The 26746-nt window shown below is 38.8% G+C and overlaps 1 protein-coding gene across 11 annotated transcripts in view; it reads left to right on the top strand.

Moving 5' to 3' along the window:
* Positions 1 to 26746, top strand: part of LOC145242427 (WD repeat-containing protein 25-like) — a 357383-nt gene that overhangs the window by 223355 nt on the left and 107282 nt on the right. For all 11 annotated transcript variants that reach the window (XR_013862730.1, XM_080105483.1, XM_080105482.1 and 8 more), the window contains one exon: positions 6202 to 6339. Coding sequence is in view for 10 of the 11 variants with exons in the window: in XM_080105483.1 (XP_079961609.1) it covers positions 6202 to 6339 (138 nt within the window). In the remaining variant the exon portion in view is untranslated. The remainder of the gene's footprint in view (positions 1 to 6201; positions 6340 to 26746) is intronic.

Here is a 26746-nt window from a genome sequence, read left to right as displayed (position 1 = left end):
CTGAGTGAAAACATATCGTGTTTTTTTTTCTGTTTTATTAATTGTAGCTGTAAAAGAGAAAGAAGGATTAGAGAGAGTAAAGAAAAAGACTAAACAAACGGGCGAGGCATGTTACGACACCCACCCCAAACTTTGAAATGTCTAGATGGATTGCCCTGGTCGAACCCGAATAATTAACACTCAGCTGACCTCTCTCGCATTTGTTTTTTACTGCGAAAAGACAAACAGAAAAAGGAAAGTGGAGTAGAATATGAAGACAGAGGAAGAAGAGAAAAGAAAGAAAAGAGGAATAACGTTTTTTTGGCACTTCTTAGCAAGCAGGATGGAAAATGAATCTTGTTCTGAGCAGTGACAAAAAAGAAGGCCCTAGCTTTCATGCTCATGGAATACAATGAAAAACTAAATGAACAAACTTGTTGATGCATTTTCAGTAGACAAAATAAAGAAACAAAAAAGAAAAGAGATTAACAAAATGACAAAAAGAAAAAAATGACTTGAAAAAAATGATATATCAGCATTTGAATTGGTCTTGGTAAGAGATCATGGTGTCAGAAAGATTGCTTTCGTCAAACGATGAATGGTGAATTTGAAAAGCGAAATTTGTCAATATGAACTGAAGGTCGAGTAGAAGATTGAATTTGATGATGCAGATTGGAAGCGAAAAGAGATGAGGACAAGTGTATCCCAGAGTTGTAGATGTGAACACAATGAAGCAAGGCTAACAAACATGCCCAGGACGAAAAACTAAAATAACAACATTTGTCAACGTAAAGGCTGCAGATAAAAGGAATATGATAGAAAAGATGTAAATTGAACACAAAAATGCCACAAGATACAAACAATTGAAATCTCACATAAAAAAAAACAGAATAAACTGTAAGTCTAGCTTCTCCCCTCCCCCCTCTCTCTCTCGTGCAACAAATTTATATGTTTCTTTTTGTTTTGCCTTTTTGTTTATCGATATATTTTCCGCTTGACATTTTTAGATATTTGCATGATTTCCCATCTCCACAATTTGTTTTTTTTAATCCTTTTTTTTGCTATCTTTTCCTCCCCATATTGTTTTCTCAATAATAAAATTACTTAAAATTTTAAAATTTTTGTTTGTGTTCCATTTTCCCACTGTGTTTTTCATCTGCCTTATTTTACATTTTTATTATGGGTTTGAAAGAGTGTACCCTCTCCCTTTTGTCTGATGTAATATAGAGAAACCAGTGACTTTTCTTTTTTTATTATTGTTATGTAACTATGCTTCATCGGATCCCCAACGGAGTAGTGTTCATAACAATATAGACATATACATACCTAACTTTATATAAATAGAGTCTTCCAGGAAGACTTGGCAATGCCTAGGATTTGAATGAGAAATTCTGTCATATTCATAACATCATTTTATTTCTTTTTTTTTTTTGTTACATCTTATAATATTTGAGAACAAGACCCAATGATATTATCAACATTGATTGCTAGAAAATTTCAATTAATTCTCCTGGCTCTATTAGCATTTATATTAAGAATCCAAAAGTTTATGCAGCAAAAATGGTTAAAAGATATGAAATTTCCATAAAATTTAGCTTACAATCCAAAGATCAGTAATTTTTCCTCTTTTATGATATAATTTTTTTTATATGATGATTAGCATTTTTGTTTTGCTTTTTCATATTTATTTGTAATGTAACTATTTTATTAACAAATGTGTTTAATTCTACTTTTTTTAACTACAAACTTTCATCCTGTTTTTCAACATTTGTGTTATGCAATCTTCTATTAAAATTTTAAAAAATCATTCCATCTTATAAAAAAAGGTTGTTCAGTTTCACTAGACATAGAATTTTTAATAAATTTTCATAAAAAATTTCCTAGTTGATTTCAACTATAATGAATAAAATACTAGAGAAATTTAATTTCTAAAAAAAGTATATTTCTATCATTGTGTAGAGCAAAGTTTCCACTCAATATCATCCATTTTACATGCTGGCATGTATTGGATGGCTTCCAAACTAGCCTATCTCTAGTCAGATTTATTCCCCCTCCCCCATGTTTTTCTTGGTTAAGTTAATTGAACCTACTACCTTAACTGTTCTACAACTATTCACATCTATCCTGCTAATATGGCCAAACAATCCAAGTTTCCTGATTTGCACATATCTCCCTATACTGTCTAGAGTTAATTCTCCTCTAAAGTAATCAGATCTAAAACTGTTTTCAAGGTTCACATTACACCTCCATCATGTCATTCTCCTATCATTTCTCTCTGTGAAAGGCATGCTTTCAACCCGCACTAGACATATATCACTTCCATACATCATCACACTGCCTGATAAGTTGAATAGGAGTAATATTAATCTGCTGAAGTATCTCAAACAACACCATATAAAAGTAACCCATGTTTTGTATTTTTTTCATTTCTCCTGGTAAAATGTGAAAAAGTGGGAAAAATATTTTCTATACGGTTTAAAGCTAAGCTAAAATATTTTCGTACAGTTTAAAGCTAAGCTAAATTCTTACAAGCAACTCAACAAGGGTAGTCCATTCTTACTAGGTACACAGGGTTTTTATTCACAGTATTAAAGAAGATGGAATATATATATATATATATATATATATATATATATATATATATATATATATATATATATGTAGGTGCTTAGTCTGCGATAGGTTAAAGTTAATATTTTTTTTTTTCCCCAGGAATTTAAACTGCATTCTTTATTTTTATTTTTGCATTTTTTTATTCAAAGCTTCTTTAGTCTCTCTCTCCATATATATATTACAAATATATATTGATAAAAATATTACATAACGCCCAAATGAATGTAACAAGTAAAGAAATATGCTAAATTCATAGTTCATAAAATAAGTTCGATAAAATATGCAAATTATTAATTAAGAAATTTATTTACAACGTAATACAAATATTTGAGAAAAATTAACACAAAAATGTCTGAACTTTTGTGTTTCCTAAAAAGTCAAAATGGCATTGTAGAAATGGTAGGGGCACATGTTATTTCAAGAAAAGGAATAAGGGGAAGTATGTGCTGATTTTTGACAGAATTAATAACTGTTTTAAAGATGCATATCGTCTCCCATCTCTAGAAGATATATTCACTAAATTAAATAGATGTAGTGTGTTTCAAAGTTGGATTTGTCTGAAGTTTACCTTCAGGTTAAAGTTAGTGAAGAATGTTTAAAATACCTGACAATAAACACGCATAAAATTTTAAAATTGAATCATCTCCCTTTTGGATTGAAGTTATCTCCAAGCATATTCCAGCAAATAATGGACACAACGTAGGCTGCTATGGAATATGCAATCGCATATTTAGATGATATTTTGATTAAAAGCGAAAATGAGATGATACACAAAGCCCATATTAGAGCAGTTATTTCAGAGAATTGAAGAATATGGGTTCAAACTGAGTGCTGAAAAATGTGAGTGCTTTCTAAAAAAGATAAAATATTTAGGGCAAATTATTGACAGTAAAGGAAGAAAACCAGACCCAGAAAATGCTATAAAGAACTTTCCCGCACCTGGTAACTTTGCTAAACTCCAGGCTTTCTTGGAATTAGTAAGTTATTATAGCATATACATCCTAAATGTATATGATATGGGAGCTCCATTAAATAATTTGGTAAAAAAAGGGTACAAAATTGATATATTCAGAAGAATATGAACATGCTTTTAAAAAAAATAAAAAGCTGTTAGTAGAACTATTGTTAACACATTTCAATCCAAAAAGGAAAATCATGGTAGCAGCAAATGCTAATAGGGAGAGACTGTGTGCGGTACTGCTTCACAAATTTTAAGACAGATCTATGAAGTACATGCTTCGAGAATGTTACTGTCCATGGAATGAAATTACAGTCAAATTGGAAGAGTTTAGCAATAATTTATTTTATAAAAACATTTCACAGGTTTCTATATAGAACAAAATTTATTCTGCAAACAGACCACAAACAACTAATAACAATATTTGGTTCAAGAAAAGGTATACCAACTCACACAGCAAATCAACTATAGTGTTGGGGTATAATTCTGTTGAATTATAATTTTAGAATAGAATATGTATCTTCAAAGAAGATGGGCCATACCAATGATTTATCAATATTGAATATTATATATCTGAATATTATTCACCATATTGAAGAACATGAAATATATATTGAAACAGTAATAGCAGCACCAAAAGATGAAAGTAAATTGCCAGGTCTGTTATGCAATACCATTAAAGAACTTCCGGTTATACTAAAATATGTGAAAAAAGCAGTGAAGAAATATATAATTTTATCAGAAAATGAAAAGGCAATTCTTTGTTGAACAAGAAAACTAAAAAAGGAAATAGTGTGTCATCCTTTTCAATATGCGAACAGTTATTACTATATATTACTAAATAGAGTAGTAATGCCAGCTACTCTGCAAAAGAAAATTCTTAAAGAATGTTACATGGGATTTTTAGGAACTTCACAAATGAAATCTTTAATGAGAAGTTTTAGAAATATAGACACAGAAAATTTGATAAAATAGTGCAGAGGATACCAACTAGCAGCAAGAGATCTACTGGTAAAGATTCGACCATGGCCAAAGCCAGATGTCTCATCAACTTGATCGCATATGAACTATGCAGGGCCCATAAATGGATCATATTACTTAATTATTGTGGACAGTTTTACTAAGTGGCCAGAAATTATTAAGTGCAAATATCTGATTGCAACAAATACAATAAATGCACTTAACAAAATTTTTAGTTGTTTTGGACTCCTAAAAACTCTAGTCAATGACAATGGAACCCATTTCATAAAAAGAGAATTTAAATAATTCTGTAAATCATTGTCCATTGAGCACATGACAATGCATGTATACCATCCAAAATCAAACGGACAGGCAGAAAAAGTTTTGGACATATTTTAACAAGCTCTGAAGAAGAATCAAGATGTAAACACAAATGAAAGAGATATTCAGAAATTTTTGGCAGGTGACAAAACCACACCAAATCTGAATATGACATCATGTTTATCACCTGCATAATTAATGTTTGCAAGAAAAATAGGCTCTATGTTTGATAGGCTGTTGTCTATTCTGGCAAAGAAATAATCAAAAGAAGAAAAACAAATGATTAAATTCTATAAACCAGATTAAGTTTTTTTCAGGAAATTTAGGTCTGGAAGAATTATTGGGAAGAAGAAATTGTAACCAAAAAACTTGGACAGATCATATATGACATAAAAGGAAACAAATTTCTACACAAAAGACAGTGATAGTGATAGGAGCTTTCTATCATGTCTGAAAGTGAAACAATGTTTAACAGTCGAGATCGAAGATATGCTGCTCTCTACTTATCCAAGTTATAACAACAGAACCACTACCAGCACTCTCAAAATGCAAATCTGGACGGTTCAGCGCTTGAGGGCACAGCTCATGAAGTTTTTCATCCACGGTTAGGGTTTCAAGTGAGGGTCACATCATGCCACCTCACATTTTCAAGTCAGCTTAAAAGTTAACACCAAAGTGTACCTGGATGTGCTGAAGAGTGTGATGATCAGCTGGTGCAATCAGGTGGCCGCTGTCACACCCTAGGTGTGGCAGTAGGATTCAGCACTGGCCCACAGATCCAAAGAGACCCAGTCTTGGCTTCAGAAGAAATGCTATGACTTTGTATCCATCTCTTACTGGCCCCCACTTTCTCCCCCGAGCTGAATCCGCTGGACTACTTCGTTTGGTCATATGTTAAGAACATTACCAACATGACTTCCCACAACACCAAAGCCAGTCTGATTGCTGCCATCCGCTGAGTATTCGTCAAACTCCCCCTGGCACTTGTGGAAAAGGCGTGCTCTCAGTCCCAGACCCGTATCGAGACGGTGATTGAGGTTGAAGGTGGCTATATTGAATAGATGTCAGCTCTACTACATAATTAAGTTACCTAAGTTGATTTTTTTCAATAAAAGTTTTAAAATGAAGCTGTAGTATTGTTTTCTTTAAGGCGACAAATTTATCGTTCCACCCTGTAGCTTCAACCATGAACACTCATTCAGTAAGGCAACTCACCAGATAATTACTCGATTTGTAGCAAGTCCCAATCAGCTACTTCAAATGAACAAATCCCTCTCACAGGACATTTCTTTGAGGAACCACCATTCTTGACAAAAATCTCATTTTCGCTTGAAATTTACACCTTGTGCATTTTTTATTTATTTTCATAGATTCAAGACTTGTTGTTCTCCCGTGATGGTGACAAAATCTTCAGTTGTTGTGATATTGTAAGCAGAGATTCTGCCGACCGTAATATCATGGCTTGGGATTTTAAGACAGGCGTCATTCTGTCTAATCAAATTTATCACGTAAGTTCTTCTTCTTCATGGGAATTCTACTAGATTCCATATACAAGTAATGTGAAAATTTGTGAAATTTATCTTTTCACTTAAAGGAAAAAGATAAATTTCTGCCAGAATGTGTTGATGTATATCAGAATAAGGTAATAAGCAAATAACAGTACAAGTAGGTAGCATAAACCAGTTGAAAGTGGATGAAAATGAGTAAATATAGTCATGTTCTTTTCAATTTCAACTTGGGATAACTTTATTATTTTAGAGGTTTTTTTGATAAAATTTAGATTAAAAAAAAAATCTTTTTATGTTTCTGAATTTCTGATATGAGGATTGGTTATTCTATTATTTGAATTCTTCAGACTGCTGTTCTTGTCTTAGGTGTCATTTTCATTAGTGCTGGGACGATTAATCAGAATCGTTAATCGTAGAATCCTGTATTTGGGGGGTGGGGCGGAATCGCATCATTAAAAAATACCTTAGATTTACAATTCTTTCATTACAATTCTCTTATATTTTTAAGTTGAACTGTTTGTTTGAAGTGAGATTAATGCTCTCAAAAATTTCTGATAAAAACGTCATAGAACTTTTCATGACATATTTAATATGATGTACAAGAATTTTATTACTTTAAAGGTAATCTTTATTTATCTTAATGAGTTTCGAAATTTCCTTGAATTTTTTTCTTTCTTTAATTCTTTGAATTAAAAAAAAAATTTAACTTGCTTTTATATTTCACCATTTTGTTTCTGTAGTAATAAATGCTTCTCTGCATTACAAATCGACCTTGTGTCTAACTCTGCCCTCGTGAGGAGGCAAGTAAATAGGAAGTAATATGGCGACTGAAAAACGTTTTTCGACCACCATAAAAGCATTACAATAGATTTAAATTCTGAAGAATTTCCGCCATGCACACTTGTTGTTCTAAGTTAACTAGCCAATACTTGTGTTTCAAACTTAAAAAAAAAAAGGAAAAAAAAAAAGGCGCTTTAAAATAGTAAAAGCACTAAAGCTTTTTTCGTTTTGGAAGGGGGGGGGGGTTCAGGCGCCCCTTTTATCCCAGAGAACCAGCTATATAAACACTTTGCAATATTTTTCAATAATTATTTTTTTTTAAATTCTTTACAATCAATTTTTATTTAAAATCAAAAAATTATTTTCTAAAATATTTTGGTTATATATGTTTATGTTTTGTTTTTGAGTAAAATTAAGAAATTAATTTAAAAATTATTGTTTATATCCATCTTCATTCAAAAGGGTTACTTTTCAGGAACTTCACTGGTTGTTAACCTAAATTTTCCGAATATCAGAATGAGGCTCGTTTGCGGGACCTACTTATCTAAGCTTCACTGATTTTTGTTATGATTTTATCTGTTTTTTTTTTTTTGTTTTTTTTTTTGGATGGATATTTTTTTTTGCATTAGAGTTTATGTAATTATTAACAGGAAAATTGGTGAAAATCAAAATGGAATATGCGCTATTTTTAAATATTATTTTCAAGTTTAATTAAAGTTTTATGATACTCTTTTCTTATTATTGTTTTTGTATTCTTTTGTTATTTTTATTTATTTATTTATTTGCCGGATTTAACAAACAAACAAAATGAAAGCAAAACAAAACAAAAGATTTGGTGCTTATGCACTTATGTTACCGTTATTTTATTTTTTTAAAATGGTTTAAGTAGCCCGCCCAATGTTTGAAGAGTTTCTAATTGTAAAGGAAAATTGGTGAAAGTCAAAATTAGCACTTGTGGTGATAAACAAACATAAACAAAAAGCTTTAGCGAGTACGTATCTCTCATGGAATGTCGTAAATCGAAACACATTGAAATGTTATTTGGTGCTAGTGCACTTATTGATCCGCGCTTTTTTTTAAAATAGTACTTTTAAGTTTAATTAAGGTTTTACGATACCTGTTTTTATTAAATTGTTAGGTACAATAGGTACAGAATAGGTACACAACACCCTCTCGTCCCCATGTTAAGAATGGCTTTCTAAATAATGTCATCATTTCAGCACGGCTCAATAAGTGCATGAGTACTTTTTATTTTCTTGATTGAAATAAAAACTACTTGACGAGAACACTACTGTTTTTGTTTTAATAATTATTTTTTATTCAAAAATAAAGACTTTAATTTTTTTTTTTTTTTTACAAGGTGGTCACCACTTATCAGGGATAAGGGTTATTGCGTGTACAGTATGTTAGTGTTGAGATTTGATAAAGTGTCTACTTAAGGAGGCGGTTCATCAGGAATTTGTTTATATTGGACTTGAAGACATCCAGGTTGTAGTCAGGTGAGAAACAGGCAGATGGAACAGAGTTCTACAGGCGTGCATTTCTAATAAAGAAGCTTTGTTCATGGAATCTATGTCTTGGTTTTGGCACAGTTAAAAAGTGAGGAACATTTTTGACAGTGGTTTCAGCTAGACGGGTGTTTTTCGTGAAAGATCGGCGAGGGGGGACCAGGGATTGGAGCTCAGACGAGCACTTGCCATGGAAGTAACGATAAAACAAAGACAGGCTCGCAACGTCTCTCCTGTGGGAGAGAGGTTGCAGGGAAGAGAAAAGGGCATCCCCCACTAAGCCACGAAGCCTATTTTGTACTCTGTCAAGGCAGGATAGTGTTTTTAGCAGCTCCTGCCCAGATGTGGCAGCAGTACTCCATCCTTGGACGTACTTGGCTTTTATAGATAGAGAATTGCATCAGTAGTGAGATATCTTCTGGAGCAGTAGAAGGATCCCACCATTTTTCCAACAACCTTGGCAACAGACTTGATGTACGTATTCCATTTCAGGTCAAGCCCAGAAGCTTATCAAAGCATGGAGCTTCCCCTAGTCGAGAGCCGTCCATTTCAATTGATGCCAAATGGGGATCAGAGCGTTGATGATATAAAGATAGGCGCTTGATTTTAGATGCATTAAAAGTAACCAGCCACCACTTTCCCCACTGTACCACGCGCTCGAGATCAGAGAAGAGAGAATTAGAGAGAACTTTGTCATTTATCATTTATGTGTTGCCGTAGATGGTTGTGTCATCAGCATAGATGTCAACGAATGATTTAAGTATGTGTTTTGGGAGATCATTGATGTAGATCAGGAAGAGAGTTGGGCTCAGGATGGACATCTGAGGGACTCCAACATTAATACTGAGGGCCTCTGATTTCTGCCCATCAACAACTACTCTTATGAGCCTATCAGAGAGAAATGATTTAATGATCGAGAAAACATTTCCAGCTATACCGTAGCTGGAAATCTTGGTAAGTAGGCCCTTATGCCATACTTTATCGAAGGCTTTTGATATGTCAAGAGCAATTGCCCTAGAGAGGAAGCCTTTGTTAAGAGATTCACTAATCCTATGAGATATAACTTTTATCACATCTGCTGTAGGTCTAGCAGAACGTAAACCATATTGTATGTCACTAAGAAGGTTATTTCTGTTGAGGTGGTTAACTACTTCTCTATTTAATATGGATTCCAGCAACTTACTCATGATTCAAAGGAGACTTATTGGTCTGTACTGAGAGGGGGATGACTTATCACCTGAATTCTTAAATACAGGGCATACTGATGAGGTTTTCCAGGGTGTTGGAAAGCACTTCTCTTTAAGGTAACGCTGAAACAGTTTTGTAAGTATGGGAGTAAGTTCTGGTTGAAGCTTTTTCAGCACTATAATTGGAATGCCGTCAGGGCCAGTTGCTTTACTGGAATCAAGGTTCTTGATTAGATTAGCAACCTCACGCACAGATATTTGTATGTTGCATAGCGTGTTGTCTGTTATAGGAGGAAATATGGGGAGTTGGTGGCCTTCATCGCATAGGGTAGAATTAGCTGCAAAGTTCTTGGCAAATAGTTTGGCCTTGTCGGATGTTGACGAGATGACCTCAGGTCCATTGATGATGGTTGGGAAAGAATGCACGCTTCTGTTCTATCATTTGCCAAAACTGGTAGGAACCAAGCCACTGTTCAGCAACTTTGGATTTAACGGACTGAGCATATAGTTCTCTTGCATTTTTATTACTTTGGTAGCTATGGAAAAAGTGATTTCTGTGCGTGATGGCAGCAGCACATTCTGGGGAGAACCACGGCTGGCTGTTAGGTTTTTGTTGGAATTTTTTGGATGGTATGAATCGGTCTATACCTACAATTAGCCATTCAGTCAGGTCTGATACTATGGAGGACACATCCTTTTTAAACATGGAATGAAGGGGTAGATCAGATATAAATGTAGGGAAGCTATCCCAGTCAGCCGTAGATTATCGATACACCATATGGTGGAGAGCTACGTCTGAAGACTTATTGCATTTCGTTTTTATCTTAACTGATACAACCGAGTGGTCGGAAGATCCCAGAGGGGACAGAACGGAACATGAACATAGCTCAGAAGAAGTTGTAAGAAAAAGGTTTAGAAGGCTAGCGTACTGACCAGAAGTATCGGGCACACGGGTGGATTTGTGAACAATCTGAGTGAGGTCATAGGCAATGGCGAAATCATGACAGAACCTCTCCTCATCATCTGTCTTGTTCGAGTGGGTCAGCCATTCCACATTGTGGACATTGAAGTCACCATAAATGTGGATGTTAGCCGAAGGATGAGCAGACAGGATGTGGTGAATTTTCTCAGATATACTGTTAAAGATAGTAACTTCGCTGTTATGGGGCCGATAGAGGGTAAGAATAAAATGCGGTGGTGTAAGCAAGTGCAACCCGGAAGCACATATAATTAGGTTCTTCACTGGAGATATCCCTACCACATGGGAAGCCATTTTTAATGTAGGTACATATTCCATGCCCATGGCGAATATGCGGGTCAGATTTAGATATTAAGTTAGAGTATCTTTTAATTAGGAATTCGTCTAGGGAAGTGGTCGGCCCTATTCCAGTTTCACTTAGAAAGAATATGTCCGGTTTCATCTCCTGTAATTGGGTTTCAACCTCTGGAAGGTTGGAACGTAGACCCCTGATGTTGGAGAAGGAGACATGGTAGTAGGGGTCTACGTTGGAGGATGGGGTTCTAGGTTTATTCGTGATTTTTTTCTGGAGATATTTCATGTTGAGGATTTGAGATTAGTGGAACAGGTCGACAGACTTGGTTAGAGCAGGACAGACAGGGAAAGCAGGAGAGAAAAAAAAGATAGGAATTTTTTTTTTTTTTTTTGTAGCACATAAGGTAAAGCTGTAACAATTACCCACTAGTATGGCAATTGTTCAAAACATGTTTTTTTCCGAAAGCTTATTGGAATTTTTAATTACCACATTTTTCATGAACATGCTCTAAATATGTTTCAAAATTATCTAATATTTTTTCACTTTTCATGTTATAAGGCTCTCTATACATGGCCTCATCGACATGAGACCATTTTTCATTGCTCCTACTGATCCCGATATGTATGTCAGTCTTCTTTTAATACGAGACCAGTAGGCTTCAATATTGTTGGTGCAAACACCAGTAAGCAGATCCACAAAATTTTGTGAATTATTTATAGTCCCGTGAACATAATTAAACTTGAAAAATATTTTTACAATTAGCGCAGATTCCATTTTAACTTTCACCAATTTTCCTGTTAATAATTATATAAACTCCGGTAAAAAAAAAATATCCATGCAAAAAAAAAAACAGATAAAATCATAACAAAAATCATTTGTAAATTTCAAGCCAAAATAAATTAAAAAAAAAAAAAACTAGGTGACATATGCAAAAATTCTTTCCTTGTAAAAATAATAATTTCTCCCTCAGCCGAACAACGTACAACATCGGAGCCGATACGTATTTCACTATAGTATGGTCTGTACTTCATGTACCTCCGCTCTTTTTCTTTATATTTTTTAATATATAAAATAACTCCTGAAATTGATCGTTATTAATTTCATGGTGCATGTTTAATTCATGGTTAAAATATTTGCTTTGACTTTCATCTTCAATGAAAGAAATTTTACGAAAAAAATCAAATTGTTTTCGAAATTTTGTTAATTGTATTTCCACTTTTTTGCTGTACCAAATTTTTTCGCTACACAAAAACTTTCGATTATATAATAGTATATTTCAAAACAACAATTCCACAGGAATCAGAATCGGAGTCGGTATCGGAATCGTTAATCAACATTTTCCTGGAATCGGAATCGGAAAAAATTTAGGAATCGTCCCAACACTAATTTTCATATTTCAGTTGATGGAACCTCTGATCTTGTTCAGTTTCTGAGCTTGACACACCTGAAGAAGATCAGAGGTTACATTGACTGAAACGTGCAAATGACAGATGAGAACAGTAGACTGAATAGAATAACTAATCCTCATATCAGAAATTTAGAAACATAAAAAGATTTACTTCCGAAGAATCCAAATAATACGAAAAATATTTTTTATGCCAAACAAGACACATTGCTAATTGGAACATAAGAGGTTACTAGTTGAAATAATGTCCAACAGACAGCAGAATGTTTTTTCACATTACATTCAAACTTTTGTGGGTTAGTACAATCAAGGAAGCAGGAAACAGAGAGAATTCCAAAGTCTAGCAGATGGAGGGAAGAAAATATTAGAGTAGAAGGCTTTCCAGCATCTAGGGACCTCAACAACGAAGTGGTGGGATTTTGCTACCTGTTGGGTTAGTCAGAAGTATGCATATCAAGATGAGCCATAGAGAAACTGTGTGTGCTGCTAGCAGCTGCATCTGTGTAACTCAAAAAATCAAGTCAGCTACTGTGGTAGACATTAAAATCAAATATTTGTATCTAAAAAGAGTGCTGCATCTATACTATCAGATATACTGGATATAAACAAAATTTAATTTTTTCTTTTTATAAATGTGCTATTCTACCCTTATGTAATATATATAAGATATTTTTCCAGATTACTTCAAGTGAGATTATTATCATTAGTTACAGGCGATTTATTTTTTAACCATATGTGCATGAAATTATGCATCTCTATGTAAATAAAAACATTCCCATTTTAAAGAAAAATGGGCTTAACTTGTCCTTTGCAAAAAAAGTCTAAATGAAATTTTGCTCTTTTATCAAATTGTGTGTCCATATGTTTTACATGGTTTAAAACTGATTTTTTTTTAAATTGCACTAAAAAAATCTAGCTTTTTTTTTTGCTTATCACTATATTTCTATGTAAGTAATTTGAGAATGTTAGGTGCTTTGTGTGCTCTCTGCTTATTTTGGCATTGTGTCCAGTCGTACTGGACCTTTCTTTGCCACTGGAATCAAGTAGTGCTGATTAAGGAGAGGTGTGATTAGGAATTACCAAACCCTTGCTTCATAATTAGATGTGCAACCACCCTTACAGCGGGTATCCATTGTCTCTCAAGGCTGAAAGCAATGATGTAATTTTTGCCAGATGCAGATGACACTTCCTCATTGTGATTTCATTAAAAAAAAATGCAGATTAGAAAAAAAAGCAATTGGTGATAATCTCTCTTTCTCTAAAGTCTGGATTGATTACTTGTTAGGACAGAATCAAACTATGCCTAATTCAATAAAAAGGGTTGAATTCTTTGTGAATCAAACACTAGAATCAAAAAGCATCAAGAATACTGTTTCAACTGGTATAAAAAATAGAGCTGAAAAAAGACTGTCTTTTATGTATGTGCATCTCTCAGCCCCATGGCAGCAACAAAGTGTCATATAAAGTCAGCGTAGAAAACCCGAACTACACCTCATTCTGACAAAGAACGATCTGCTCTATGTAGACAGACAATTCAAATTGTTTTAATAAGGATTAAAATTTTCAAAATTCAAATTTTTTGCCAATTCGATCTGGGGGTAACTAGAGTACAATTACTAATTCCAATTATCACTTCCCATGATTGAAATTAAAAACGTAAGAGCCTATACCAAGATCAAACACAATCCAACGGGAATTTAATTTTTTCTTTTGTGAGGTATCCACACTACAATCATCAATAAAAATTTGATTTGATTTTTAAAATAAATAAGATAAAAATGGTAATATGAAGTTAAAGGCTAGGTTCATGTTATTCATCTTGCAATTATATACAGAGTTAAATAAGATTTCCCTTTTTTGGCCTGACTATGGGATATTATACACTGATGAAGCCTGTTCATGAATATTTCTTATATTTCGTATGTTATAAATATACATGTTTTTGAAATGGGTACAAACTGTTTTTTGAAAATAAATATTGTCTCTCTGAATAACTAAGGTTCATATGATTTTTATATAAGTCTGTATATATATTTTTTTTTCATATATATATATATATGAAAATGTGTAAAAAATGAATATGAGAAGCATAAAAGTTTATAACTTTTCTTTATTACTTTTCTATAAGTGACATGCAAGAATAAAAAAATGTTATAAAAAAAAAATTAAAAACGTTTTTTACAAGAACATAATTTCAACCGTACCTTTGGCCTTCCTCAGTAGAATGAAGGAGATATGCATACACAGGGAAGAGGAGGACAAAGGAGAAGATACAGCCAATGAGAAGGCACCATGTCAGCCTTAAATACATATGCATATAAGTACACACATGCACACATACATATAAAAGAAAAATCAAACAGTAATCTATATATATAAAAGCAAAAATGTGTGTATGTATGTATGTATGTGTGTTTGTGTGTTCGCTAAAAACTTTCGACGCACAGAACAAAAATTCACAAACTTGGTATCATATTGAAGCCCCCCGGACGACAAATATCGAATTTTTGGCCCATTAGGATCAGTCTAAGGGTGTTAGCTGGGTGTTTTTTCTGCAGGGGGGCTCCCCAAAAAAGTGACATTTTTCGTTTTTCCTATGTATTTAAGTAGTAGTAATGTGATGATCTAATGATATTCGTACGAAATTTAAAAAAAAACGCTTAGTCATGTCACGTGACATGACGTCACCACTCAGTAATGGTGATGTCTGAATTCAATGTTTTTATTAACAGATTCTTATCGGCAAAAAATGCGAAGTACCATACAAATAAAAATATTAATTTAGACGTTATGACAACTTTACCAAAGTTATTAGCAGGTTAAAACTAGTTAGATACGATAGTTAAACTAAACATTACGAGCAAAACATTCCAGAACAAAAAAAAATACGCTTATTAAATTAGGTTTGAGACGATACATTAGCTAAGATTATTTGTTTTTTTTTCATACGGCCATTTTCTTTCCATCTTTGTTTATGAGAAATCGAGAGAGAGAGGTAGAAAGACAGAGAGAGGGGGAGAAAGAAAGAGAGAGAGAGATAGAGAGAGGTGTAGAAAGGAAATGAGAATCGTTTTACTATGTTTTAAGACTTCCTGCCGAGTAATTTTTATTATTCGACCAAATGGCTTATGCAGATCACTAAAGTTAAGCAATATGTAGTCTGGTCATTCTAAGATGGGTGACTACTTGGGATTGCTCAAAAGCTACACATGCCAGGCATGACCACTTCCTTATTTTCGTCCAAATGACTTATGCCTGTTTGCACAAAACAAAACAAAAACAAATGGCCATTTTCTTTTTATATTAGTTACACTATGACCTGATTCTATTTAAAAGGGAGGAAGGTGGGCGGGATAATATGAGTTAATCAGCGTTTGTTTACTTACACATGAGACCGCTGAATTCTAAGAACAGATACTACACTTTGATCTTATTTATTTATTTTATTGAAGTCAAAAAATGCATTTACAATATAAAATTATAAAAACAAAAATTAACACAACAAAATTAGGCACAAGGCCCTATAAGAAATTGGGAGGGGGAGGGTACAGGGTCTTTCTGACTAAAGTGACATGATGAATGATGAAGACTTAATGGTCTTACTCTTGACTGGCAACATTTACCAAAATACCTCATTCGCTCTGTGGAATTTAATCTAACTAAAACCCCCAGCGTTCTGTGTAAAAAATAACATATTTACAATTTGTATAATTGTGTCTGTGTGTTGTGTGTGCATTTTTTTTTTTTTTTTTAAGCATGTGTGATACAATAAAGTTCGATTTCATTAGAAAATAAAAGTTTGTGAATTTATTAAAATGAAATGTTCGTGGAGTGGGAAGATCCTAATCAAAAAAGTTCATTTCAAAAAATAAAAAATAAAAGCTACTGGGTTGTTAGTAAGACCCCCCCGAACTATTCTATGTTGATAGATCCCCCACTGTTGTCCGGGGAACCGAAAACAAGCAGGGCATCCCTAATGGGGTTTTGGGGAAAAAGCCTTAATGGAGGAGGGAGAAAATAAAGTAACGGATGGAGGGGGAAGGAAGGTGACCTCTGAGTAGTGGGGGGGGGCGACCGGGTGTATCAGAAAGCAAAGATGGGGTGCAGAGGGGTTGGGCAGACTCAGAGGTTCTCTAATACCAAAAAATAAAATCAGGAACAGGAACTCATTTGTACCACCAGTCAAGAGTCTTCTTAAGATGATTTAGCTAGATTCTAAGTGGGATGGGTTCCGAAGGACCCAGCACCGCCCGTGCCATGCTTAAGGAGGGAACACGTATTGAAACTTGGCTCCTCGACGGATGCACAAACTAGTGCTGTGCACCCACCTCTTGTCAAATTCCACTCTAGGCAACCTCTTCCAATCGCATCTGATCTTTACTTTAAGCAAATGTTTAAAGTAAACAATCAGATCCCGATCCGGAACAGATGTCCCTTCGCGGACCAACTTGAGGCGCGTGATCCAAATCACCATGCGCGCTACTGCTAGGATCGCCAGGAAAACCAAACTTTCCTCCCTGGGGAACGGCGGCTCCATGTTGTACACAAAAGTTCCTACGTCGAGATCGAGCAGACACTCGGCATCGATGCGAGCTGTTACCCCCTCGACGTACTTTAAAAGGGGCTGTATCCGGCTGCAACTAAAAAACGCGTGCTCGATAGTTTCGGGCTCGCGTTCGTCACAGCACGGACAGAAGCGCCTGGTATGTTCTTTATACCGGAAAAGTTCGTCGAAGAGGGGCAGCGCATTTCGGACCAGTCGCCAAGTCAGGGAGAATTCCGAGTTATTCAGAATCTCCCGTCCCGGCGCCCAACACCATTGAGAACGGACAACCTTCATCGACCATCCCATCCGCCTACAAAGTGGATCCTTCGCGGTCCCCTCCACTAAATCCCGATACAGTTCCTTCCTTGGCTGATCGAGGACACTGGTCCCCGGCAAAGCTCTAAGAGCGGTCCGGCATTCGGAGAAGAACTTGGACTCCCCCTTCGGTCTACGACGACCTTCTACCGAAGGGTTGGGTTTGAGATTGGGAAACGAGTTCTCAACCACAGGGACCCAAGGAGCGTCTCCTTCAAGCGAACGACCCAGGAAAGCCAATCTCTCGGCGTTTCTGTGACACAAGAGACTGGGCTGACTCAGGCCTCCCTCGCTCGGACGTTGAACACAGACCTCTCTGCAGACATAGTGCTTACCCTCGTTCCACAAAAGTGAATCGAGGCGCCCTTGTAAGCGGGTTAGGCGTTCTGCAGGGAGAGGAAGTACAGACAAACGGTAAAGGATGAGCGGAAAGACGTATGTAGCACACGCCTCCGCCCGACCCTTCAAGGACAATTTCCTTCCAATCCAAGTCTTGACTGACGATTTGACCTTAGACTGTACTTCCGACCAATTCTTTTCCAGCTGAAGTCCCGGTCCAAACCAGACACCGAGAATACGGACCGGTCCATCGGTCCAGCTGAAAATACCTGGAAGCGAGTTTACCCCGGTCAAGGCCCCCAACCGCAGGCCAGCAGACTTGCTACGGTTGAAGATGGCCCCTGTTACTTCTTCGTATCGAGCGAGCGCCTCGACCACCGCTTGAATGTCCGTGAGGCAAGACACGAACACGGTGACGTCATCGGCGAACGCGGAAACCCTGGCTCGTGTGCCTCCAGGGAGAGCTATTCCGCGCAGGACTGGTGTAGTCGCCTCGTCCCTTAAATTGCGAAGGAGGGGTTCCAACGCCAGGACATACAGCAGAGGCGACAGCGGACAACCCTGTCGCACCGACCGAGAGACAGCGAATGACTCCGATAGCTTACCGTTGATCTGCACCGCCACCGTTGGCCTGTCGTACAGAACAAAGATCCACTTGCGGAAGTCCGGATTAAATCCGGCGGCCTCTAACACAGATCCTAGGAACCGATGGTCGACCCTATCGAATGCCTTGGACTGATCTAAACTGATCAGCGCGGCTTCGGCGTCGTCTTCTGTACCCTCTATGATCGAACGTATCAAATGCAAATTGTCTTGAATTGATCTCCCCTTCACAGCATAAGTCTGGTCTGGTTCGATCAAATCAGTGATGACAACCTGCAAACGATTCGCAAGAATCTTTGCCAAAATCTTTAACTCTGTGTTTAGCAGAGTCAAGGGCCTAAAATCATCAAAGTTTTCCCTCCCGCCATGCCGTTGACCTTTCCTCAGCAATGTGATCACACCCTTGGTCACCTGTCCAGGGATGGAGCCCTGGGCAAACCAATGGTTGAACATATCCTTCAGAAGAGGGACCAACATGGGCGACAGCCTCAAGTAGAACTCGTAGGGTAAACCATCAAGCCCCGGAGATTTGTTATAGCCGACCTGCTTCAACGCAGTAATGACCTCATGTTCAGTAATAAGACCATCACAGCTAGCCGCTCGAGCCGCCGTGAGGCGGGGCGAGTCAGCCAAATAGCTGCCAAACTCATCAACCCTGAGCCTGGGTAGTTGGGTGAAGCGCACCGATAGATGCTCCCGAAACCCCTCGCAGATCTCCCGAGTCGATACTAAAGCGTGTCCTTCCAGGTTATGTACTTTACGAATGTACCCATCCGAACCGCGCCTTAAAGCAGCCTTACGCTCAACGGCGTCAACATTCACAGCCTCGTTAGAAACTTTGTTTAACCTAGCCCTAACTACCTGACCTTCAGACCGCTCGCTAGCCAAGCGGTTGAGGTCTTGTTTAGCTAGTGCTAGCTCTAGGGGATCCCCCCCTTCCACCGCCCGGGTCAGCTTATCCTCTAAGCGCCTCTTTGCCTCAGCCTTATCTAACGCGAGGCGTTGGCTATACTTGACAGAGAAGCGCCTAATTTTGGCCTTAAGACTAACCCACCACTTACTCCCTGTAACCGCCCCCACTAAAGCCCGCTGAATTAGCTCAGTGACCTTCAACCGGTAGTCCTCCAGCTCCAACAAGGAGCTGTTGAACTTCCAGTATCCGGCCAGTTTAGGCCTAGCACTTAAGTTCAAACGGGCCATAACGAGTTTATGGTCCGAGTGTCCTAGCAAGTGGAACGTGGGGCAAGATAGGAAGTCTATGTCTCCTCTTCTAACTAACATCCGATCCAAGTAAGTGCTTGGATGGGAAGGCACTACAGAATGCCACGTCCACATCTCCCGCCCTGGATGATCAAGACGAAATCTGTCGACGAGATCGCACGAAGCCATCAGGTCAGACAGAGTGCTGTCACACCACGCCGACCCACTAGCCCCCCCGACCTTATCTATACTGGGATCAAGGATTGCATTCCAATCACCCATTAAAACTAGCCGTTCCGGATCCACTAAGAAGCCCTCCAACCGTCGAAAAAAGGTTGCCCTCTCTACAGCAGCATTGGGAGCATAAACAGCAACAATCCGAAAAACGCTACAATTAACAGCAACATCAACAACAAGCGCCCGCCCGTCCTCGCCTGCGTGAACAACATTCACCGACGCTGACAGGGTGCGTTTCACTAGCAAGGAGATTCCACGACTATAAGTATTGCCATATGCTGAGTAAACATCGTAATCGTTTACCAGCACCTGACAATCCTCGTCACAAATAAAGTGGGTCTCCTGGATAGCGGCGATATCTACCTTAAGGGACACCAGGTCTCTCACAACGCGCGAGGCCTTGCTTCGACACCTGATGCCCCTCACATTAAAAGTGGCCAAGTTCAAAGACATGTTCACTTACCTTAAGCAGTGTCACAGACGGGTCTGAAATCCTCGGCCGTAAGGACGTAGAAGGCCTGGCCAAGGCTGCCGGTTAGTAAATCCGTTGAGGGCTGTCCATCCTTAGCCACACCTCCCACGTCCAGGGGAAAAGTTAGTTTTAACGCCCTGTAAAATGATGGGTGACAATAGATGGGGATTCTCCCTTCACATTGGAAATTTAACTTTTTGAGCGAGGGGTGCTCTATATCCACCAGCTGCTGGCCTTTTATAGCATCCCTCGCTGCCTCTAGCATATTCCAGAGGGCTTGAGTTCTGGAGTCTTTGTTCTCCCGAACAAAGGTTGTCAGCATCGGAACGTCTTTGAAGTTTCTTGGGTTGGTTATGCTATCCGCCCCAATGAATACAAAGTTCCGCAGCTTTTCGAACTGCGCTTTTTGCCTCCCTTTTAATTCTGGGGTTGGAAGCAGAGAGCCTGTTTCACATATCCTGTCCCCTGGGAGGAAAGGAAACTTTTTCGTCCGTTCTGTGCGGACCTTGGATTTTTTCCAGGGGTCTTCTTTGGGGGGAAGAGAGGGAAGACGGGGTGTGCGCAGTGGCCGAATTTGGGGAAGTGTCCGGAGTAGGAGGGTTGGGGGGGGGTTTGTGTCCTTAACAGTCTCTCCAGTGGGTTGCTGGGATGACTTTTTGGGGGATTTTGGGGGGGAAGGATTTTCTGTCTCTGGCTGACTGGGGGTAGGGGGTGAGGGGGTTGCGTTAGCTGCCATATCCGGGGAAGCATCCTTCGACCTCCGGCTTTTCTTCCTCCTAGTCTTTCTCTCCTCGTTAGTTGGTCTTTGCTCGATGAGGCTGGTCGTTGCTGGTTGGCCGGCCTCTTCTTCAGACGCCTCCTCTTCCTCCTCAGACTCTTGTAGTTTCCTCTTGCCAGAGGAAGAGGGTGCCTCCACTTCCATGGCCGCAACGTTAGCTGCTTTTTCCGGCTGGTCTTGGATCACCACTTGTTTGGGTAAATTTTTGGTGGGTTTACCTTTCCTGGTGACCGTCGACCATCCGGCCTCTGCTGCTGGTGGAGTTGGAGCAGTTGACGCCGCTTTGTTTGGGGCTGCCTCAGTTGCTGCCTTGCTAAATGTTTTTCCGGGGGCTTTGGCCGGGGCTCGTTTTGGGCAGTCCTTGGCCATGTGGCCTTTTTCCTGACAATGCCAGCATTGTGGTCTTCTTCCCTCCACAATCACTGACATTGTCCACTTATCAAACTTGAGCATTGCCGGGATTTTGTCAAATTCGGCCCTGCTCAATACCATCTGTATTCTGTAATCCCCTGTCAACACGTTGCGTTGGCCCTTGACCGGGGTTACTGCCTCCACGTCACCGTACTGGCTGAGTATGGCACCCAGTTGTTTTGCTCCTAGGTGACATGTAACATTCAGCACATTGACCATGGTTCGCCTCTTGTTTAGGTATTCCGGCTGGATGCGGATGTTCTTCCAGTTCCGGTTTGTTCTGGATAGTTTGACGGCTTCCTCTTGGCTGGGGAGCAGCACGTCCCACATCGCATAACTCCTTCTGCAGACGTACTTGGCCGGAATATTCTGGTCCAGAAGGAGTTCAATCATCGTTTCTTTATTAACACCCGTGAGGCTCCTGGTTCTGAGATCTGAAGTGACCAGAGAGAGAACTCTTTTTTCCAATTCCTCGACTTGTCCGGGGCGGGGGAGGATGATGTTCCCCTTGGTATATTCCTTGTAAGTTGAGGAAAACAGTTCTCTGTAGCCTTCGGGTGTTAATTGTTCCTCTTGGGATTTAGGACCCCATGCCGTTTTTTCGCCATGTTTGGTATTTGCCGATTCGGTGCGCGGGGATGCTGGCACTGCACCTTGATTGTTGGCTTGGCAGGGTATGGGGTTTCCCTTATTCGTCTCCGTATTAGGGGATAGCGCTGGCCAGTCCGCTGGTGACTTAGCATCTTGGCTGTGGCCGTCCCCCTGAGTTGCTTCTTTCTTTCCCTTGGGAGGCTGCTGGGCTTCTTTTCCACTGGGGCTTGGTGTTGGCTTCCTCCCTGGGGACGCACCTCCGGTAGATGATGTAGGAGGTGAGACAGTTGAGGGTAGTGTGGCTCCTGCCAGTTGGGTTGAGTTAGTACCGGTCAGAGCGTTGCAGCTACCTTCTTTCGTTGCCTTCTGGTGGTTGCCTTCCTGGTGCGTGCTGCAGTCCACCTTTTTGGCCTCCTTCTTGTATAGAGATCTAATGGAGGCGATTGTGTCGAGGAACAGCAGGTCCTCGGATTTGCCACTCTCTTCTTCCTTTTCCTTGGAAGGGGAGTTACTTCTTTGGGAAGCGGGAAAGGCCTCTCCTGATGTTCTCTGGATAGGCTTGGACCCTGTGGTTGTCGCAAGCTGCTGCGAGGATCGAGACTTGAGTACTGCCGTTGATTGCTGTACGTCAGCACCCAGTGTCTTTCCCTCGCTAGCTGCTTCTTTGATGCCTTTTTGTGTGGCATCCTCTTTTTGGGGAGCAGAATCAGGGGTCGCCGCGGGCTGCGGCCCTACCCCACTTGTTGTCTCCAAGGTCGCCGCGGGCTGCGGCCCTACCTTGTTCTCCATTCTTCTGGCTTCTTCTTCTTCGTTTGCCCGGGGCCGGGATTTTTCTCCCTTTTCCGGGGATTTAGTTGGGGGAACGTTGCTCCGCATTTGGGGTGATGATCCCCGCCTGCTCGGCATCGTGGGGGCGTTGGTCGCTGACGCAGACCAGACCTGGGAGGGAGAAAAAATAAAACAGTCTGGGGGACAAAGGGATGGAGGGGGTGGCCAGGGGCGAAGAGAGAAAGAGGTTTGACCTCCCCTCGCGGGGAAGTCGGGTTAGTCAGCTCGATCCCCCCTTGCGGGGGGAGAGCAGAGAAGAAAGACGCAGTGGTGGCTAGCGGGTCAGAGTGCCGCGTCGCAATTAAGAGGAGAGAGGGAAAGGCATCTTTGCCCAGAGAGAAGGCAAAAACGAAGGTATTAACCCCAAAACCCTTCCCACAAACAACCCCAACAGGAAGCGACAAAGAGACCCGGTCTGCTCGATCCAACGGGAGAGCAGCGAAGGAAGACAAAAGACTAGCGGGTCAGAGTGCCGCTAGTTAATTAAGAGGGAGAAGTAGACATTCCTCCCAGAGAGAGGGAGAAAAGAAAAACTTAAGACTAAACCTTAAATCTAAAAAACCTTAGTCTAGGCTGAAGGTCCTGACTCCCCAAAGGAGGGGGTCTGGTCCTTGCAGACGTAAAAAAGATGCCTTAACCTGGCTAAAGAGCCCGGTGGCAGATCCCTTCTTGGACAATCGGAAGAGCAAAAGTTTCGCACTGAGAACAGATACTACACTTTGATCTTAGCCAAAAGACAAAGTAACCGTCTTATACAGCTTAATTTTTTTACCAAGCATTATCTTCTTATTATAAAAAGATGCATAATTTATATTCCTCGATTACTACATTGAGACAAGATGTCATATTCCAAAAATCACATCTGAACTAAAAACATTTTTATTTAGAAGGCCATCCTTATTTTCGAGTGACGTTTGTTTCTCTAAACCTTGACATGCAAAGCATGACCTCCTCCTTATTTTCTTAGCGGGGGTGGGGGCGTTTGAATTCTATGAACAGATACTACACTTTGATCTTAGCCAAAAAAAACAAGTAAAAAAATGATGCATATTATATATTTATTCCAGACATCACACATGGCTAAACTGCTGATTCCACATTCTTAAAGCCATTCTTAGTATTGGGAGGTTATGTTTTTAATATAATTTTCAGTTAAGGAGGAAGGGTTTTACGGAATTTATATAAAAGTATTATGTACTAGCAGTTACCCGACATTGGTGGAAATACATTGAATGTTTCCTAGCAGTATACCCAGCGTTGCCTGGGATCGGATAAGATTGGTTGATAAATGTACTAGCCCAATACCCGGCGTTGCCTGGGATTGTATTAAATAGTTGTACTAGCAGAATACTCGACGAAGCCCAGGATTAGATAAAATTGGTGTATATTTTTAAGGTGCTTGTGCAGTATATGTCCGATTTGAAAAATTTTAAGGTGCTTCTGCAGTATAGACCAATTTTACAATTTTGAAGGTGCTTGCGCAGTATACATCCAATTTGAAAAATGTTAAGGTGCTTGTGCAGTATAGGTCTGATTTTACAATTTTGAGGGTTATTGTGCAGTATAGGTCCTATTTGATAATTTTGAAGGTGCGTGTGCAGTATAGTTCCGATTTGAAAAATTTTAAGGGACTTGTGCAGTATAGGTCCGATTTGAAAAATTTTGAAGGTGCTTGTGCAGTATAGGTCCGATTTGAAAAATTTGAAAGTGCTTGTGCAGTATAGGTCTGATTTGAAAAATTTGAAAGTGCTTGTGCGGTATAAGTCGGATTTGCAAAATTTTGGTGGTGCTTGTGTAGTATATGTCTGATTTGCAAAATTTTGAAGATGGTTGTGCAGTATATGTCCGATTTGACAATTTTGAAGGTCATTGTGCAGTATAGGTCCTATTATTATTTTTGAAGGCGCTTGTGCAGTATAGGTACAATTTGCCAATTTTGAAGGTGCGTGGGCAGTATAGGTCCAATTTGCAAAATTTGAAGGTGCTCGTGCAGTATAGGTCCAATTTGAAAAATTTTGAAGGTGCTTCTGTTGTATAGGTTCGGTTCGACAATTTTGAAGATGCTTGTGCAGTATAGGTCCGATTTGACCATTTTGAAGGTCTTGTGCAAGTATGCGTCGGACTTGACAATTTTGAAGGTGCTTTTGCACTACAGGTCCAATCTGACAATTGTGAAGATGGGTTACTACTTGGGAATACCAAATGCTTCATGTAGATCACCAAAGTTAAGCAACATTGTCTTGGTCATTTCAGATGGGTGACTACTTGGAAATAAAGAATAATTATGTGTATCACTAAAGTTCAGCAACATAGTTTGGTCATTATCATATGAGTGACAACTTGGGAATACCAAATGCTTTATGCAGATCACCAGAGTTAAGCAAAATGTAGACTGGTCATTACCAGATGGGTGACTACTTGGAGATACCAAATGCTTTATGTAGATCAACAAAGTTTAGCAAAATGTGGGCTGGTCATTATCAGATAGGTATCTACTTGGAAATACCAAATGCTTTATGTAGATCACCAAAGTTAAGCGATATTGTCTTGGTCATTATCGCATTGGTGTCTACTTGGGAATACCAAATGCTTTATGTAGATAACCAAAGTTAAGCAACATTGTCTTGGTCATTATCAGATGGTTGACTACTTGGAATATCAAATGCTTTATGGAGATCAACAAAGTTAAGCAACATGGAATCTGGTCATAATCAGATGGGTAACTACTTGGAAATGCAAAATGCTTTATGTAAATCAACAAAGTTAAGCAACATTGTCTTTGTTATTAACAAATGGGTGGCTACTTGGGAATACAAAATGCTTTATGTAGATAACAAAAGTTAAGCAACAATGAGGTTATGAGGTTGGTCATTCTAAGATGGGTGACTACTTGGGATTACCAAATGATTTATGCAGATCACTAAAGTTAAGCAACATGGAGTCTGGCTATTATCAGATGGGTGACTACTTGGGAATACAAAATACTTTATGTAGCTCACCAAAGTTAAGCGACAATGAGGTTGGTCATTCTATGATGGGTGACGACTTGGGATTACCAAATTATTTATGCAGATCACTAAAATTAAGCACCATGGAGTCTGGTCATTATAAGATGGGTGACTCCTTGGGAATACAAAAGTCTTTATGTAGATCACTAAAGTTAAGCAACAATGATGTTGGTCATTCTAAGATGGGTGACTACTTGGGAATACAAAATGCTTTATGTAGATCACTAAAGTTAAGCAAAAAAGAGGTTGGTCATTCTATGATGGGTGACGACTTGGGATTACCAAATTATTTATGCAGATCACTAAAATTAAGCAACATGGAGTCTGGTCATTATCAGATTGGTGACTTCTTGGGAATACAAAAGTTTTTATATAGATCACCAAAGTTAAGCAACAATGAGGTTGGTCATTCTAAGATGGGTGACTACTTGGGAATACAAAATGCTTTATGTAGATCACTAAAGTTAAGCAACAATGATGTTGGTCATTGTATGATGGGTGACGACTTTGGATTGCCAAATTATTTATGCAGATCACTAAAATTAAGCAATATGGAGTCTGGTCGTTATCAGATGGGTGACTTCTTGGCAATACAAAAGTCTTTATGTAGATCACCAAAGTTAACCAACATGGTGTCTGGTCATGATAAAATGGGTGACTACTTGGGGATACAAAATGCTTTATGTAGATCGATGTAGCAAAGTTATTAATTTAGTAAGAGGAGGGGGATAATGTGGGTTAAATCATGAATAATGATGGTCGAATTATTAACATATAACAGAAGTAAGAAAAATTATGCAATGTAATTTATCTGATTTGTGTGTTTGTAATGAAATAACCAGCCGAGACAGTGCCTCAAAGTTATTAGTTTAGTAAGAGGAAGGTGATTATGTGCGTTAAATCAAGAAAAATAATAGTAGAAATT

This window comes from Euprymna scolopes, chromosome 21 (assembly GCF_053919585.1).
Source record: "Euprymna scolopes isolate OS-2025 chromosome 21, ASM5391958v1, whole genome shotgun sequence".
NCBI classification, from domain to species: Eukaryota; Metazoa; Mollusca; class Cephalopoda; order Sepiida; family Sepiolidae; genus Euprymna; species Euprymna scolopes.
This window is presented reverse-complemented; position numbering and strand designations above follow the sequence as displayed.